Below are 19,002 nucleotides of genomic sequence, written 5' to 3' on the forward strand. Positions count from 1 at the left end.
CTCACTTTGTAGACCAGGCTGGCCTCGAACTCAGAAATCCGCCTGCCTCTGCCTCCCGAGTGCTGGGATTAAAGGCGTGCGCCACCACGCCCGGCGGTCCCTTGTTTTAAGCAGAGTGTGAACATCTGACTTTATTTTACTCTTTTTGTGCATCTGAAAGAAGGCAGGCTGCAGACGACGGGATGATAAAGCTTGATAAGTGTAGGTAAACAGCTTTCCACTTGGGCGGAGTCTGCAGAGGGACAGGACTTGAAGGCCTTTATCCTTTTCATTTAACAAGTATGTCTCGGTCATCTTGAACCACGATGGGAAGAAAGACAGATTTCAGCCAGAGATTTAGAGAGACTTCTGTAGGTAGAAGGTGTAGATTGGGTGTGAGGATCCTTCTGCCCAGTGGCTCTCATCACCATCTGAAAGGAAAGGTAGGAGGTAGAGGCCTCAGCAGAGTGCCTTTGAGGGGCAGGAGCGGCACAGCACTGCCTGGTGCTGGGAAACCTGTGGGTTATGAGCTTTGATAGGAAAGGCAGCTGTTCTGAAGGGCCAGCTTCTTTACTCAGAACTGCGGGTACACAATGATGTCTCTTGAAAGTCTATATTTTGGACCCTTTTAATGCTTTCTAGCAAATTACTTCACTAAAAAGATTCTAGTCTAGCCTCAGCCTGTTTTGGAAAGAATGGAATAAGAGCCAGGCATGGTGGCACACACCTTTAGTTCCAGCACCCAGTAGGCAGAGGCAGGTGGATCTCTGAGTTTGAGGCCAGCCAGGGATACATACAGAGACCCTGTCTCAAAAGATCAAAGCAAACAAAAGAATGGAACAGGAGTGTGAGGCTTCTGCTGGGTTTGAGTCTTGACTCCCACCTTGTGGTGAGCATCTAAAGGCGTCTTTCCAAGGCATGTGGTCTCCTCACTTGTGAGATGGTGTGACAATTGTTCTTATATCGGAAGATTAAGTACGAGTCTGTCTTTCTTACAGGATTAGTGAAGGGACTGAGGGCCCGTGTGTGTGCGTGTGTGTGCGTGTGTGTGTGTGTGTGTGTGTGTGTGTGTGTGTGTGCTGAGCACCATGCCAGGCCATGTGTTCTACAGGTGTCGGCTTTGGTGGGTTTGTGTGTGTGTGTGTGTTGTGTGTTTGGTTTGATTTTTCTTTTTTCTTTTTGGTTTTTTGTTTGTTTGTTTTGTTTTGAGACAGGGTTTTGTTTGTTTGTTTGTTTGTTTGATTTTCAAGACAGGGTTTTTCTGTGTAGCCCTGGCTGTCCTGGAATTCCCTCTGTAGACCAGGCTGGCCTTGACCTCAGACCTCAGCCTGCCTCTGCTGAGATTAAAGACTGGAACCCCACCACCACCCCCGCCAAGCTTTAATGCTGTTCTTATTGCCAGAATGTTCTCTGCTTTACTTGTCTCCTTCCTCGTGCAAATCAGTTTTCTATTATTATAGCAAATATCTGAGCTAAATCATCTCAGGAATGTAAGAGGTTCGTTTATTTTGCCCACAACTTCACAGGTTTTAATATGTGGTATTGCTTGGCTGGTTACCTTTTGTGCTTGCAGTTAAGGAAACATGTTACATAGTAGAGGCTATATGAAGGAGGAAGCTGCTCATCTTGTAGTAGGTGGGAAACAAACCGGTGAAGGTCCTCCCCCTGGAAGTTCTAACACTTGCCAGTGACATCATGCTGGGAGCTGAACCTTCAGTACTTGTACCATAAAGGGACAGTCAACAGCCGGGGTGAGGGTTAAATGGGGAGGGCAGAGGTCAGGTGGCAGTGGATTCTTACAAAATATTGTTCTTCCATGGTTCCTCTAAAAGAATAAAGATATATATATATATATATATATATATATATATATATATATAGAGAGAGAGAGAGAGAGAGAGAGAGAGAGAATATAAAGGTATGGGATTTGTAATTATTGATTTGTCTCGATGCCTATGTGGGACAGTTAATTAACTAAAGTCATTGTCGTCTCAGCTACATGAAAGCAGTTATGATGCCGGCAAAGCCCTGCAGCGCCTGGTGAAGAAGCCTGTGCCCAAGCTGATCGAGAAGTGCTGGACAGAGGATGAAGTGGTGAGCATCGTCCTTTGTATGCCTTGTGTTCTGGGCCTTTGCGATGGTACTTCTTGTATGCAACCTCCCTGCTCCCCACGGGAAGGGGCTCAATCCAGAAGACAGACTGTTCATGGTAAAGGGAACAGCTATGCTGAGAAGAGCCCTTGCTATACACTCATGAGGACCTGAGTCCAAATCCCTAGTGCCTTTTTGTTTTTAAAGCTGAGTGTGATTGCATGTGACTCTGTGACTCTCAAGTCATGAAGAGCTGTGACAGGAGGGGTGCTGTGCTGCTGACTGCCACCCTTTCTCTAAGTTCAGCGAGACCCTGTCTCAAAGGAACAAAACAGCAGAACACCCTGTGTCCTTCTCCGCTGACTCTGAGAGGTGCCTATAATGTATCACACACCAGGGAAAACCTGTAAGAAAGACTTGATTTGATTTTAGTATCGTTAGGATCCATAGGTGGTGGGGAAATTTTCTCTGAGTTTAACAGTTACTCCTAAACAAGGTTGGTGTGATTTTGTTTTTGGTGCAGGATAGTGTGTGGTACTTCCCTGTTTTAAACATGTCCCAACCGTGTCAGAACCAGAACCTGGAATAGTGTGTTGGTGACTTAAATTTAGGACCTCAGGCTGAAAGCAGTTGCTCCAGAGCAGGAAGCATAGACTTGATTGAACACTAGAAGAGATGGGGAGAGAAAGGAACCCATAAACATAGACATGCAACCCTGTGATTCCCAACCACAGAGCTCATGAAGCTACATCGCTGCTGCTGACTTTTAAAAGGTGTTGCTGTAAATAGCTCAGGTTTCCTGTGCCTTTGCAGTATGACAGAGACTGTCTAACATTTGCCCTTGAGGTCAAATGCAATTGAAATACAGAGTTGGTGGGATATTCCTCAATTCTGTTCTAAAGCATGATAAGGAAAAGTATTTAAAAGTGTTTTTTGTGATACTGTTCACTTTCATGCAACAGTGTTTATAGCAGGCCTACTGTGTACTAGGCCCTATGCTAGGAGCATTGTTAAGAGCATGATATTTCTTAGAGTCCTAAGAGGGAAACTGTCTTAGCTCAGTATGTGCTAGTGGTGGGAAGTGCCCAGAAGACAAGGGTGGTATAAGGTGGGAGCAGCTGGGCAGATGGGCGCTGCCTTCAAGAACCAAGGACAGGAAGACCTTGGGGAGTAAGAAGGGGAGAAAAGAAGTCTAGGCACTTAGGTGAAAACTGTGAATGCTATGTGCAAGAAATAGAGAGGGTAGTGGCTGAGGCATAGTGAGGAGAGGGCAGAAGGGAGGAGGGGGAGGAGGTGGCCCCCAGGGGTAGGACAAGTGTCTCCAAGTGGGGAACTGTGGTTGAAATGTTGTCATTTGCTCCACAAATACATTTTTCTGGTTAGTGGGCATTAGGGTAAGGTCCTTGTGTAAGGAAGGCAGAGCCACAGGAATTACATGTTCAGGTGATGGATGGCTAAAGCAAAAACCCAAAAACCTGAGCTGTTTTGAGAGGCCATGCTGACACACTTTCACCATAAGCCTATTTTTATAGGAAGGAGCTAGAATTCCAGTTGGTACAATTTTCAGTTCTGCAAAAGCCTTTGGGCTGGAGAGATGGCTCAGTGGTTAAGAGCGCTGACTGCTCTTCCAGAGGTCCTGAGTTCAAATCCCAGCAACCACATGGTGGCTCACAACCATCTGTAATGGGATCTGATGCCCTCTTCTGGTGTGTCTGAAGACAGCTACAGTGTACTCATGTACATAAAATAAATACACACACACATAGAAAATAAAATCTTTAAGGGAAAAAAAAGGACGGAGCGGCTGTGTAACTAGACTGTCTGTCACAGGGCATCATGCCCGTGCGAGTGTAGTAATGACTGCATGTATCATTCCTGCAGCCTGAACTGCAATCTCTCCTGAGTGTCTCTCCTTGTCTGTAGTCCATGGCTCCTTCACCTTCTCCTGCCTCCTCTGATTGCTGCCCCCCACACACACACAAGCTGTCCCCCCTTCTTGCTCCACCTCCCACTGCTCCAGCCCTGACTCCCCTGTCCTTTCTGGCATAACCTCTCCTTCCCTCTGGAATGTTCAGAGTACACAACAGAGTCCTCTCTTCTGCTTTTCTAAAAGAAAGATGAGTCCCTTTCTGTAGCTCTTCTCATGCCAGCCCTGCTGCTGCAGAAGGGCAGGGGTGAGGAGCCTTGGGCATCTGAAAGATGCCAGCTTCATTTTGAAAAACAAAACAGGGATCCAAAGTGGCAAAGATTCCAAGTGTAGAATAATGATTCTTAACCGTGGAAGCACACATTGGTTTGGGCTCATTTTTACTGTGTTTGCTTCTTGTTTGAGAAATAGTTTGGCAGCCACTCAGCCTTGCAGAGCTTAAGGGATCCAACGGTTCCCTTGTTTGTGAAAGCTAAGCTTTGCTTTCTGAAACCTCAAACCTGGAAGGTGACTGAGAGGACATGATGGCTGATTGATAGGCTGGAGGGAGCTTCTGATGCATCTGTATCGAGTCTGAGTAGCTAGCAGTGGCAACAAGGCAGCCCCTCTTTGCCTTAGCCTGCCCTCGGCTATGAGAGCATCCGCTGTGTTAACGGAGCCCCTTCTGTTGAGTTCACCGCATTTTCTCTGGTGAATTTCTCCCTGGGAATAACAGGAATAAGCTGCACAAATGTCTCTAAGCTGAAATGGGTGCACATGCCTAACTCCCTTTGATTTTTCCTTCTTGGTGTTCCATATACTTGGAACATTCTGGTTTTTTTACTTTGCTGTCTCCAGCGTGTTAATTTGATCATAAACTCAGTATCTATCTGATGTACCTAAGTGACTTCCACAAAATGGTTGTAAATGCTGAGATCAGAGTTCCCCTGCTGGGCGAGAAAGGTGACCTGCATTTCCTTACTTTGCCAAGCAACTGTCCATGAAGAATCCAGCTTCTGTCCCATTGGTTCTCAACCTGTGGGTCAAGGCCCCTCTGAAGGGTGCATATCAGATATCCTATATATCAGATATTTACACTATGATTCATAACTGGCAGGATTACAGTTATGAAGTAGCAATGAAATAATTTTATGGTTGGGAGTCAGCACAACCTGAGAAAGTATATTAAAGGGTCGCAGCATTAGGGAGGGTGAGGACCACTAGTGTAGACTCTCACTGTACCTTAAAGCTGAGCTCAGTCCTCTGCCTGCTCTGTAACCATTGTCCCTTTCTGACCTATACCTTCTATTTGCTCCTCTTTTTTCTTTCTCTCTTTGGTTTGTTCTGTTGAGACAGGTCTTATGTCCTAGGCTCTCAAGTTTCGCGTGTAGCTGAGGTTGACCCTGAACTCCTTATCCTCCTGCCTTTGCCTTCCAGGTGCCAGCATTGCAGACATGGGCTCTTTTTAATTGTTTTTTTTTTTTTTTTTTTTTGGTTTTTTGAGACAGGGTTTCACTGTATAGCCCAGGCTGTCCTCGAACTCAGAAATCCACCTGCCTCTGCCTCCCAAGTGCTGGGATTAAAGGCGTGCACCACCACGCCCGGCTTTTAATTGTTTTTATATTTATATTTTTTGTTGTTGTTTTGAATAAAACTTAAACACAAGCAAGTGAACATTCTTGGAGGTGAGGACCTCAGAGTGGCTTTAGACTACCCTGGAGCTGGAGTCCGTGTGGATGTTGAGAGGCGATGACTGTCTTCCTCGGGAGCAGCAAGTGTTCGGCCCACAGGCTCTCTCCAGCCCTATCCATCTCCAGACCGAGTTGACTGTAGTCCTACTTTATAAATTTGTGAAAGATGAGCACTTACTGATGGTGAGGGTAGCGTCTCCCAGGGACGAGCTTGCAGACTGTTGTTTGCAAAGACTTACTCTAAGTTCATCTGGAGTCCAGCATTTTTAAATGTGGAATGGTTGATTGATATTTGTGAATTGATACAAAAACTTTTACACGCTTCCCAAATTGACCTGAAATTTTAGACTTTTGTAGCTGACTTAGCGGTGTGCACCTTTAATTCCAACACTTGGGTGGCAGAGGTAGGCTGGTCTCTGTGTTTGAGAGTTCCAGGACACTCAGGGATCGCACAACCCTGTGTCAGGGTTGGGAGCAGGGGGATTTTGACTTTGAAGAGGTCTTCAGGTTCTTCTTCATCTTTGGCAGCAGCATCATGGCAGCCTCTCTTTCTGGAGACAGTGTCTTCCCCTTGTGTCTTAGTCCCTCTCCTCCTTTATGGAGATGATGTTCTAAGGGGAATTTAAGTTGGGGCTGTTGGAAGTAAGCCCTGCTACTCTAAAATCAAACTTACTCTAGTGCTTAATTAGGGATACTATTGTTGTGATGAAAAACTGTGTCCCAAAGTGACAAGATTTATTTTGCTTACAATTCCACATTACTGTTTGTCATTGAAGGAAGTCAGGACAGGAACTCAAACAGAGCAGGAACCTGAAGGCAGGGGCTGATGCAGAGGCCATGGAGGGGTGCTGCTTACTGGCTTGCTCTGCCTGTGTTCTTTTTTTTTTTTTTTAGGTTTTTCGAGACAGGGTTTCTCTGTGTAGCCCTGGCTGTCCTGGCACTCACTTTGTAGACCAGGCTGGCCTCGAACTCAGAAATCCGCCTGTCTCTGCCTCCCAAGTGCTGGGATTAAAGGCGTGCGCCACCACGCCCGGCTTCTGCCTGTGTTCTTATGGAACCCAGGACCACCAGCCTGGGAGGCCACATCCAAAATGGGCTAGGCCCTCCCACATTAATCACTAATTAAGAAATTGCTCAGGTGGTGAGATGGCTCAGCAGTTAAAAGCACTGACTGCTTTTCCGAAGGTCCTGAGTTCAAATCCCAGCAATCGCATGGTGGCTCACAACCATCTGTAATTGGATCCAATACCCTCTTCTGGTTAGTCTGAAGACAGCTACAGTGTACTCATATACATAAAATAAATAAATTTAAATTTTTAAAATAAATAAAAACACAAATCCTAGGTTACTAAGTTTTTAATTAAACATGATAAACACATTTAAATATAATCCAGAGGCCACAGGAGTCTCCCTTCCCTGCTTCTGTAGTTACTAATTCAGTCTGTCTGAGAGTGCAAGGCTCTGGGGCTGTGCTGCTCTTGTTGTGAGGGGATTCCATTGGTGCTTGCTGCTGTGCTTCTAATTAGCATTCAGCTGTTGATTAAGGAAATTCTGGGATGCTAATTGAATTCTTGTTAAAATTCCAGGCCTGCATTTCCCTGTGGAGTTGGGCTATCTTGCAGGGCTATAGGATTGGGTGCCCTGCTGCTGCCTGCTCTGTGCTGTACACTTGCACTCGCCCTTGCTTCCTGCTCTGTGGCTGCATTTGTATTGTGGTTTGTTTTGTTTTCATGCTGGCTTTCAGCAAAATGTGTCATTCAAAGTGAAGGTTTTGTTTTACAATATTACAACAGGGTGATTCCACTCATCTTGGGTAATTGTAGCTTTGATTGTGAAATATGCTTCCCATTAAATTTTTTATATCAATTTTGTTGAAATTCATTTGAGGTGAACCATCTAGTCAAAAAAATTTTTTAACCAAATCCACACAAGTGACAAATTGTTCATGTGTGTGGATTCATTCACAAGTTTATAAGCTTGAAAACATGTCTAACTCTTCTTGCTGTGTAAAACTTAGTTATCATAGATACACATCACATATCAATAGCCTCCTTTCAAAATTGACAGGACACAGCAAACTAACTTTCTGAGTGTAGTGCAATGAGCAGTGCAGCTGGTCAAGCAGCTACCTCATTACAGAATCCAAACACTAGGGTCTTCCCCAGTGCACCCCAGATGCCTTTGTTATGGGCCTTTGCTATGTCTGCTGGAGAAAACGTTGTTTTCATTGTTCATTCTTTCCAGCCAGGCATCATCAGGATGCGCCAGAAGACAGCTGCTTAGTGGGGCAGAAATAAAGTGAATTTTTCTTACTGTTTGTGTGGCAGCAGAAGAAAATGTAATCTGCAGCAGAATCAAAGTCAACATCCAAGAAACAGCCCGGAGCCTGGGAGGGCAGAGGAGGGGACAGCGCTGCAGAGGGGAAGCTATAGCTAGCCTGCAAGGATTTCACATCCCAGAGTCCACAGGGGAGGCTTATGTGGCTTTTATTTTCGGAAAGGTATCATTTCCTCAGGTGTTGATGTTACACAGATCTGAGTGATGCTGCTGATGGGCATCCCTCATGTCCGCCACTTAAGATGGATCTATTAGTTTTATTATTTTAAGTAGATGCCATCCCCCTAGGTTAGAACATTGTTAAAACCTGCTTTTTGGATCTTTTTATGTAAATACATGTTTTATAACATTGTAGTTTAAATTATCTACTTAGAATTGTATGCATGTAAATTGAACCGTCCAGTATTGAATTCTCGGATTTTGTTGTTTGTTTGGTTTCTTTGTTTTTGTTTTTGTTTTTTTGAGATTGGGCCGTGCTGTGTAATTTCCATTGACTCTGCACTCAGCAGTCTTCTTGCCTCAGCCTTCTAAACATGGAATTTCAACATGTGTGACCAAGCCTGACTTGAAATTCTGACTATAGGGTTATTGGGGTTTTTGTTGTTGTTGTTTTTATTTTAATTTGGTCAGTTGGTTGCTTGGTTGGGTTTTTTTGTTGGTTTGGTTTGGTTTGGTTTGGTTTGGTTTGAGACAGGGTCTTAGTCTGAAGCTCTGGCTAGCCTGCGACTCAGAGAAGCTGGGCTGAAACCCAGTCCCTCTGTCCCATGAGTGCAGAGATTAAGGATGAGCAGGCACCACCATGCCCAGCTGATTTAAAAGAAAAATAGTGTATGGGTGTGTGCACATGAGGACAATGTCAGGAGATGCCAGAGACCTGTGACCCCCCCTGGAGCTGGAGTTGCTGTCAGTTGTAAGCCACTGTGTGAGTGCTGGGAACTGAAACCCGGTCTTTCTCGAGAACAAGGAGTCTTCCTGAGGGGCTGAGAGATGGCTCAGTGGTTAAGAGCACTGACTGCTCTTCTGAAGGTTCTGAGTTCAAATCCCAGCAACCACATGGTGGCTCACAACCATCCATAATGAGATCTAATGCCCTCTTCTGGTGGGTCTGATGACAGCTGCAGTATACTTACATACAATAAATAAATAAATCCTTGTGAAGAAAAAGAAGAGGAGGAGGAGGAGAAAGAAGAAGGAGAAGAAAGAAAGAAAAAGAAGAAAAGTAATAGTAGTAGTATTCTTGACCACTGAGCCCTCTAGACCAAACTTTTTTTCTTTTTTTTTTTTTTTTTTTTTGGTTTTTCGAGACAGGGTTTTTTTTTTAACCCCCGGGTTTCCGGGAACCACTTTGTAGACCAGGCTGGCCTCGAACTCAGAAATCCACCTGCCTCTGCCTCCCGAGTGCTGGGATTAAAGGCGTGCGCCACCACTCCCGGCTAGACCAAACTTTTAAGCTGAAAGCTATCAACCTTCCTATGGAAACTCTGCAGTGATTTAAAACACAGATGTGGGGCCGGGCGTGGTAGCGCACGCCTTTAATCCCAGCACTTGGGAGGCAGAGGCAGGTGAATTTCTGAGTTCAAGGCCAGCCTGGTCTACAAAGTGAGTGCCTGGACAGCCAGGGCTATACAGAGAAACTCTGTCTCGAAAAAAACAAAAAAAAAACAAAACAAAAACAAAAACAAAACACAGATGTGTTGTGCTTAATCATGTTTATCATCACATGATGTCTATTTATTGGGAAGAATGAGCCTCTCTGTGTTAAGTACCCTACCCTTCCTCTGTTTTTAAACTGAATGCATACTATTCCTCCATCCGTTCCTTTTGCTTCCATTTTGTTTTGTTTGTTTTTGGACATGGTCATACTGTTTCTCAGACCCATCTAGAGTTGGCAGCCTTCTTGCTTTAGACTCTCAAGTTCTATGTGGATTGCAGGCGGCATCACCACACCCAACTTTAAGTTGATTCTGTTCCTAAGGAACCGCTTAAGTTCTCAGCTATAAGAGTAGGAAACAGAGGGGCTAGAGGAATGACTCAGCAGTTAAGAGCACTGACTGTTCTTCCAGAGGTCCTGAGTTCAATTTCCAGCAACCACATGGTGACTCACAAGTATCTGTAACGGGATCTGATGCTCTCTTCTGGTGTGTCTGAACACAGTGACAGTGTACTCACATTTATTGATAATTTACTGCTGTGAACAGACACCATGACCAAGGCAAGTCTTACTAAAAAACAACATTTAATTGGGGCTGGCTTACAGGTTCAGTCCATATTATCAAGGTGAGAACATGGCAGCATCCAAGCTGTCATGGCGCAGGAGAAGCTAAGAGTTCTATGTCTTCATCCAAAGGCTGCTAGTGGAAGACTGACTTCCAGGCAACTAGGGTGAGGATCTTATACCCACATCCCACAGTGACACACCCATTCCAATCAGGTCACACCTATTCCAACAAGGCCACACCTTCAGATGGTGCCACTCCCTGGTCCAAGGATATACAAACCATCACAGGTGCTGACTGCTACTGACCACTCAGTCGGGTGTGTGATTGTAGTGGGACCCAAGGTCATGATCAGACCTTCCTAACTAAGACAAAGCGAGATTTAGGTAAGATTTGCCTAATACTGTCCATACTCCCATTTGCCTAATACTGCCTAATCACTGTCCATAAAGTTGGGCTGCTCCCTTCAGTCTTTGAAGCAAACTCTAATTGTTTAAAGAAGTCAGTAGTGTAGGTAGAGGACAGAATTTATTGTCAAGTCCTTTTGGAAATAAGATAGTGAATTAAAAATCAGTTATATGCACAGAAAGATGGTGGAAGGCAATCAGTCTGTCAGTCAGTTTGCAAGAAGATTCTACTGTTTAACAAGCTGGAGTAACAGCTACAAGCATTGGAAGAAGGTCTTTGCCTCTGAGATCTACAGATGAGGCTTCACCTTCCCTTTCACACCATGGCTTCCTTACATCCAAGCTCCCTTGGATAGTGTGGCCAAAGATGTGTGTGGTTTCCTTTTTTTTCCCTCTTCATTTGTAAAACAAATGTCATTTTCATGTGCTGGGCATGGTGGCGCATGCCTTTAATCCCAGCACTTGGGAGGCAGAGGCAAGTGGATGGATTTCTGAGTTCGAGGCCAGCCAGGGCTACACAGAGAAACCCTGTCTCGGGGGAAAAAAAAAAAGTCATTTTCATTTTCTTTTGCTGTTTTCTACTCCTCATTATCTCTCCGCCATATTTTTACTTGGTTTTCCTTTAAAGCCAGCAATACATAGTGTCCCCATCCAGGGCTCCTGGTGTAATTGTGTGTGTGTGTGTGTGTGTTTTGTGTTTGGACCTTGGAGCTAGGTAGAGTAGAGCTGAGGTAGGGGAAGAACCCGATGGACATGAACATGCCCTGCCTTGTAGTTCAGGATAATCATTTTAGCCAAAGATTACTTTTTATTGAGCATTTTTCATTTTTCCTTGAGAGGGACAATGGGGATATCTTCAGCTTGAAAGATTCATAAATACTAGGGCAGTGGGCTGTTGAAACCACATTTCCATCTCGTTTTCAAGGACATGTAAAAAAAAAATGGAGCTAGCATACACTTCTCAGTGCTCAGTCATCTTTCCCTGTTCTTTTAAAAAATGAGAACAAGGCACAAGAGGGCTTGAGAAATTGCATGTAGTTCTCCCATAGACAAAGTGGATATTTTATAAATGAAGAGGATAGAAACCCTTTTCTTCTTCAGTTTCTTAGCAACAGAACAGAGAGAGTTTTAATGTGTGTGCTTGGAACATTATGTCTTTATCAACATCAGAGCCTTCCTCGTTCATGGGTGAGATATACTAGACTGCTAACTGGGATTTGGAATTGGGAGAAAGGAAAGAAAGGAGGTAGAGGGGCTGGAGAGATGGCTCAGAGGTTATGAGGACTGACTGCTCTTCTGAAGGTCCTGAGTTCAATTCCCAGCAATCACATGGTGGCTCACAAGCATCCGTAATGAGATCTGATGCCCTCTTCTGAGTGTCTGGCGACAGCTACAGTGTACTTACATATATAATAAATAAATCTTTAAAAGGAGGTAGAAAACAGGAGCTGTGCCCTGAGGATGGAACTCATTCAGAGCCAGCTCCTAGTCCCCTGCGTTCCTCTGTCTGGTTTTGAAGGCCTTTCCTGTAGAGGTAGTAGTCATCAGGGTAGCCGAGTGATTGCCACAAGGGTGGAAGGGTTTATTGGGTTCTGACTTAGACTTACTGAGTGAAGTCCAGCCAGGCAGCTTTGGTTTCTATGCAGAGGCTATAGCAGAGCAAAATAGGCAAATATGCCTGCCCTCATGCACTAAACGAGTAATTAGTACTCATTGACAAGTGTTAACTCAGTGAAATGAGAAACAGCATAGGAAAGCAGTATGCAGTGCAGGGCAGCACTTGGAACTTTACTTAAGGTAACCCTGAAATGTCACTCTTGAGTGAAGACATAGAAAACCTTTGAGAGCCAGCTTTGCAGATATACAGGAGAAGAACATTCTGAACCAAAGAAACAGAATGCAGTGATTCCCCTCATACTTGAGAGAGGTCCTATCCAATGTGGGTGCTGTGCTGAGTACAAAGGAGGCTTTGTCCATGTGGTTTAAGCCGTGGTCACTGTGCTAGAATGGTATTGGTCATCTGGGTGTCTGGACACTGGATGAGGAAATGTGAGTGTAGGGCCTTGGCTTGGGAGGGAAGGCTCACCTTAGAGTGCCGCAGAGCAGGTGGAGCAGAAGAGCCCCAGGAAGAGATGAAATAAGTAGGCAGCGGGCGGGCGGTGTCTTGCAGCTCATGCCTGCTCCTCTGAATTCCTTTCCTGTAAGTGAGCAAATGGGTGTGCCTGTGAGCAGTTCTGCTTCCTCCTGCCTCGCCCCTCCCCGCTGTGTCTCTGTGGTTTCTGTTTGGTAGGACTCTGAGTCAGCCTCTTCTCACTCTACCAGACCGTGGGCAGAGTCTGAAGCAGTTTGGTTTATAACCAGAGTGGACAATGTTTACTGTACTACCTGTGTTTACCCCAAATTCCACATTTGTGCAAGCAGCTGTTTTCTTAAGTATTCACGCATTAGAAAACCACCTGAAAAGGAAATGGCATAAACTGTCCCTGCCCTGAACAGCTGTTACTAGGAAGTTAACCAAGGGAGAAAACGTGAAGCAATTTAGGATTATCAAGCCAATACTCTGAATTTTATCACCTATTGGAAAGAAAGGGTTTTTAAAAGAAACTTTCCTTTGAGTCCAATGCTAGTTTTGAAAGTCTACTCAGGAAAAAGATCTCTGTGATGCCGTTATTTGACAAAGCTGGGTAGTTTCTGTGTCCACTGACTTTTGTTGTAGTTGTTTGTTTGTTTGTTTTTTGACAGCAGTCACTATGTAGCCATGGTTGGCATAGAACTCACTATGTGGACCAGGCTAGTCTCAAACTTAGAGATTTCTCCCTGCCTCTGCCTTTAGAATTCTTTGTAATTTTAATTTTTTCTAACACCTATTTTAAATGATGGTTCTTAAATGCTTTAAGCTCTCCTTTGGCCCACCACCCACCAGAGGTAGCAGAAAAGAAAGGATATGGAGAAGTGAACCTGCTTAAAAAGGTTCTTTGGAGCAGCTCCTGTCTCTGTTGTCTGGAAATCAGCCATTCAGTTCACATGTCATCAGTGGGAGCTCCATCCACTCGCAAACTCTTCATGGATAGATACACCAGCAGCCCAGTTCAGTAGAGTCAGGAAAGCAAACAGGAATCAGTAGTGGTAGCACTACCTAGCAGAGACAGCCAGGCCTCAGCCTCAGCCCGAATCAGCAGGAGGGACGAGGACCAATAGGAACACCAGGAGGAGTTCTCAGCTGTGCCTCTCTCAGGGAAGCGGGAAAATCTGTGGAGACTCAAGACCCACAAGCGTAGCATAGCTAGCAATATCAGCAAGCCAAGCTCCGCCTCCATCACTGTCCATCAAGTCCTAATTATACCCTGTCCTCCACGTGCCTTGCCCTAGCACATGCATCCAATCAGCTGGAGTCCACAGAAGCAGCAAGAAACTGCAGCACACCACCACAAGTTTTTTGGTGCGTTTCTCTCTATGGAGTCCTAACAAATGCAGCTCAACTATGCAATGTAAAGCAGACCAATGCATGTGTGCTGTTAGCAAAGAATCCTTCATCACATGTCCTTTCACATGCTGCTTTAGCAAAACATCCTTTCACCTGTGTCTGCTTCACCAGAACATTCCTTCATGTGTTTGTGCCAGCAAAACACCATCCAGCCAACTTTCCAAAGAGCCCTCAAGTTTCCACTTCAGCTCTGGAATTAACAGTTTGCACTACACTCTGCTATGTGTAGTAACTGGGCACTGGCCAGGTTCAATTCCCAGCAGTACTCTGTTCTTCTCTCCCAACACTTCAGTCCTAGGCTCTGATGGTGTGTCAAGTCTGCCCACTGGGCCATAACAGTATGTCTTCTGAGGTATGTCCATGCTCAACTATGAGGTCTAGTTACTGTAGTTTAATGCTCTGTGTCCCCAGAACCTAGCCTAGCACACGGAACAAGGATGGTTAATAGATAATCAGAAAACTATTTAACTGGGTCAGATAGAAGAGAAGCTCCCGTAGAACCTTAGGTTACCTCCATGAGTGACCTGTCAGGCAAGGTTCCTCGGCTGCTGTTGTCCACTGAGGGCAGTCACACTCCTGAAGCGTCACAGAGTCAACTTCGTATTTGCTGGTCCTTTCCCTTCGTGTATCTTTGTGTGAAAAATTACCTCCTCACCTTCAGGCGTCTGGTTTTACTTGCTAGATTACAGTTCCTAAAAGTGTGTGTGTGTGTGTGTGTGTGATATGGGGGGCAGGGGAGGTGTCTTACCCTTTGCCAGGGTCATGGTCACACAGACTTAGTAAGGTATTATCTGTGAGCAGGAGGGAGCTTGGTAGCAGTAGCCCAGGTTAGCCTGGCCTCTCTGACAAGCTGTTCTGTACACCCTGGTACTCTTTCCACAGCAGAGTGACTGCTCTGTTGATCTGATTCTCGAAGCTGCCTACTGTGATACACACTCCAACCTCCAGTGTGCCGCCCTTCTTCTACCACTATCAGCGCTTGCTTCCCTTGCAAAGGGTGTTCTGTATAGTTATTCTTGACAGTGGGAACTGGGAAAGTATCAAAGAGACCAGGGAACTAGGGAGGGAGGGAAGGAGGGAGAAGGAAGTTGCACAGTAAAGGAAGGTCAGAGGATGAAGCCGACTGAAGTGACCGAAGTGCAGCCCACTGCCTGAGGCCTACGAAGCCTCTGATGCCATCCATACTCTATTTAATATTTAGTGTGGGGGCTGGAGAGATGGCTCAGCGGTTAAGAGCACTGACTGCGCTTCCAAAGGTCCTGAGTTCAAGTCCCAGCAACTACATGGTGGCTCACAACCATCTGTAACAAGATCTGATGCCCTCTTCCGGGGTGTCTGAAGACAGCTACAGTGTACTTACATGTAATAAATAAATCTTAAAAAAAAAAATTAGTGTGTATATACTGCTGTCCTGGGCCATTTTACCAAGTGTTCAGGAATGATGCTTCCAAAACACCAAGAAGACTACTGTCCTGTACACAGAACGTCTTAGGGATGCAGCTCTGTGGCTGCTACCCAGCATCAGCATCCCCAGTCCCTGCTCTGAGGCAAACTTAGCTTTGTGGAGGCAGTGATGGGTGAGTCATGTTCTTTTCCTCTCTAATACCTACAATCCTCAGTGATAAGGCCATGTGGGGCGACACCAGCAAGAAGACCTGTAGTTTGTAGAGAAAACTTAGGACTTGCTAGACCTGGTGGTGAATACCTGTGATCCTATCTACCTGGGACTCTGAGACAGGAGAATCACAAGTTCAAAAATGGCCTAGGCTACGCAGTTCAAGCCAGTTTGAGCAACCTGATGATACCTTGTCTCAAAATAACAAGTAGAGGCCAGTGAGAGGGCACAGAAGGTAGAGGGAGACACTTGTCACGTAAGTCTGGCAACCCAAGTTCAACCTCGGAACCCTAGTAAGGTGGATGGAGAGAACTCACTCCACATGTGTGCCTCAGCCTGAATTCCCCATCCCATTAGTAAATAATTAAAAAAAGAATTTTTTTCTTAATAACAAGTTGGAGGAGCCAAGTGTAGTGGCATATACCTTTAATCCCAGCATTTGGGACACAGGCAGATCTGTGAGTTTGAAGCCAGCCTGGTGCAGCTCCCTTCAGGATCCCAAGAAGATAAGATTCCTCTCCCCGCGGGTTTGGTTTTTTGTTTGATTTTTTGTTTTTTTTTTTTGTTTGTTTGTTTGTTTTTTTTTTTGTTTTGGTTTTTGTTTTGGTTTTTCAAGACAGGGTTTCTCTGTGTAGCCCTGGCTGTCCTGGAACTCACTTTGTAGACCAGGCTGTCCTTGAACTCAGAAATCCGCCTGCCTCTGCCTCCCGAGAGCTGAGATTAAAGGCGGTGCCTCCACGCCAGGCTGTGGGTTTGGTTTTTATTTGACTCTGAGAAATGATAGGAAAAAAGGAAGGGGAGGAGGGAAGCTTTGCACTCACTGGCAGATGTGATGGACAGGAAATTTGGATCTGATGTCATTCTATTCTTTCCCTTCCCTAGTAAGGAAAATGGACCGGCGACTGTCTCTTAAATCAGGTTATTCTATTAAAGAAACTGCAGGCTAGTGAGATGGCTCAGCAGTTGAGAGTACTCACTGCTACAGAGAGTCTGGGTTCAGTTCCCAGCATCCATATCAGGCAGCTCACAACTGCCTGTAACTCCAGCTCTGCCCTCCACAGGCACCTATATACATGGTGCACATAAACTCACCAAAGCAACGTACAGAGGTAAATAAGTTTAAGAATGAAACTAAAGTGTGGACATCCACAAACACAGTTGTGTTGGAACTTTGCTAATCTTCCCCTCTGCACAGATAGACTTCAGAGATGTGTGCTAGGCATCTGTCTGTGAGCTGTGTGGAATGGGAGGGAATGGTGCACCATGGTGGAGCCTGTGCTGTGAGCTGACCCCATCCCATTCTCCCTCTGCAGTTCTGAACTGTCTTCTGGGAAGCAGGCTTTAACATTAAAATCTATGCACATGTCAAGCATTGCTTGTCAGTGTTCTCCAAACAGGTGTGGTACTCCTAAATGAGCCATCCTGGGCCTCAACTCCTAAGCAGCTTGGTTATCTATTTTCCTTCCTTCCTTCCTTTTTTTTTTTTTTTTTAAATAAGAAACTCATCTACTTTTTGGTTTTTCAAGATGGTTTCTCTGTGTAGCCCTGGCTGTCCTCGAACTCAGAAATCCGCCTGCCTCTGCATGCCAAGTACTGGGATTAAAGGCATGTGCCACCACTGCCTGGCTCTCATCTACATTCTTGCAAAAAAAAATATTTGTTATACAGCAGGCTAGAAGAGGGCACCAAATATCATTATAGATGATTGTGAGCCACCATGTGGTTTCTGGAATTTGTACTCAGGACCTTCAGAAGAGCAGTCGGTGCTCTTAACCTCTGAGCCATCTCGTCAGCCCCTCGTCCACTTTTAAGTTCCCATCAGACATGCTGCATCCTAGTCATACAGTGAGGTGTGTCATCTGCTTGCTCCCACATCTCAAGAAGGCTCAAGTGTGCCTCCTGCACACTGCTCTGTGCCCAGTGGGCACTGATGCCCACCAGGCTAAGCAGGCTGTGGCCTGTGCAAGGAGCCTTACTTCTGTACTTGAATCTCTTGCAATTGCTTAGCAGTGTGGCAGGCAACTCTGACCTCCTATGGTGTCTTTGACAAGTTTAGCTATGAATGACAGCAACATGGTTTAAACTTTTCTGTGCCTCCGCTGTTTCTGACACAGTTCTGAGTCCCGACTTGTGAGGAGCTGGATGGCCAGCAGCTGGGGAGAGAGCTGTAGAGGAGATGAAATTGGAGGGGAGCCTTATGGCACAGATGGGATTTCACCAAGCAGCACAGACACCCAGCTGATGGGGAGTGGGCCAGGCTGGTAGTAGGCTGTCCAGATTGAGTGTAGCTTACGGATTAGGGAACCGCAAAGATGGCCTGTTCTCCCTTGCAGTCCTGAGAAATCTATGTCTGCCTTTGAGTGTCTGGTGGCAGAGTTGAGTCTGCCTCTGAGAATCAGCCTGGTTAGCAGAAGGGGGATTTCGAGAAGAGGGTTCTGAGGCCTCAAGGCCACTCACTGCTGGAATTGCAAGTGTCCCAGTGCCCTGGCCAGGGCTGGTGCTGGGGTCCTGGAGATCACTAGACTGGGTGAGAACCATGCTGACTGTTGAAGGTATGGAAAATGTCAGTTGACACCTTTGCTCAACATGGCTTGCAGTCCAGAGTCATCGGACAAACTCTTTACTTGGGCCTTAGCCTGGAGACTCTGAGGATGTGGTGCACTCATGTACAGCTCCAGTAGAGAGGAACTGAGGTGGAGGAAGCAAAAGGAAACACAGAAGAAGCTTCAGAGAATAATCATGAGACCGTTAGTCCCAGGTGGTGTTCTGAGTGTTTGCATGGCACTAACAGACAGGTAGTCACAGACGTGCATGTCCTTCCCAGGCCACAGAGCGAGCGCATGGCTAGGAACATTTGTTTCCCACTGTGGCACAGAAGCCTCAGGTGTGGAGGAGGCTGCTGCTGACCTGTGGCCGGAACAGAAGAGTTTGTGGTGCGTTTGAAGGAACTGTGGAAGATGTAAATTGATTTAGCAATTAGGAATGAATGAAGCTTGTTGAAAAAAAGGAAGGCTTGTTGGCTGCAGCGGGGTCTCGGCTGAGGAAGCTCTGCTCTGTGTGGTTATAGAGTGTTCTGTGGCTGCAGAACAGGGATCTGAGGAAGTTACCAGCATAGCGTACATTTAAGGAGGTCCTCTGAGATGGGCCAAGAGAGGCACAAAGTGGCTGTTGTGGTAGAGACAGATATCAGAAGGTAGGAGTTTCTTTAACAAGAAACATAATCTTATTAAAGATTATGTTAGGAAATGAATATATATATATATATATATATATATA

At 45.5% G+C, this 19,002-nt stretch overlaps 1 protein-coding gene across 12 annotated transcripts in view; it reads left to right on the top strand.

The window, feature by feature from the left end:
- Rere (arginine-glutamic acid dipeptide repeats) overlaps positions 1-19,002 on the top strand; it is a 342,546-nt gene that overhangs the window by 253,125 nt on the left and 70,419 nt on the right. For all 12 annotated transcript variants that reach the window (XM_029475940.1, XM_021161463.2, XM_029475947.1 and 9 more), the window contains one exon: positions 1,975-2,073. In XM_029475940.1, coding sequence (XP_029331800.1) covers positions 1,975-2,073 — 99 coding nt within the window. The remainder of the gene's footprint in view (positions 1-1,974; positions 2,074-19,002) is intronic.

Source organism: Mus caroli, chromosome 4 (genome assembly GCF_900094665.2).
Source record: "Mus caroli chromosome 4, CAROLI_EIJ_v1.1, whole genome shotgun sequence".
In the NCBI taxonomy this organism is placed as follows: Eukaryota; Metazoa; Chordata; class Mammalia; order Rodentia; family Muridae; genus Mus; species Mus caroli.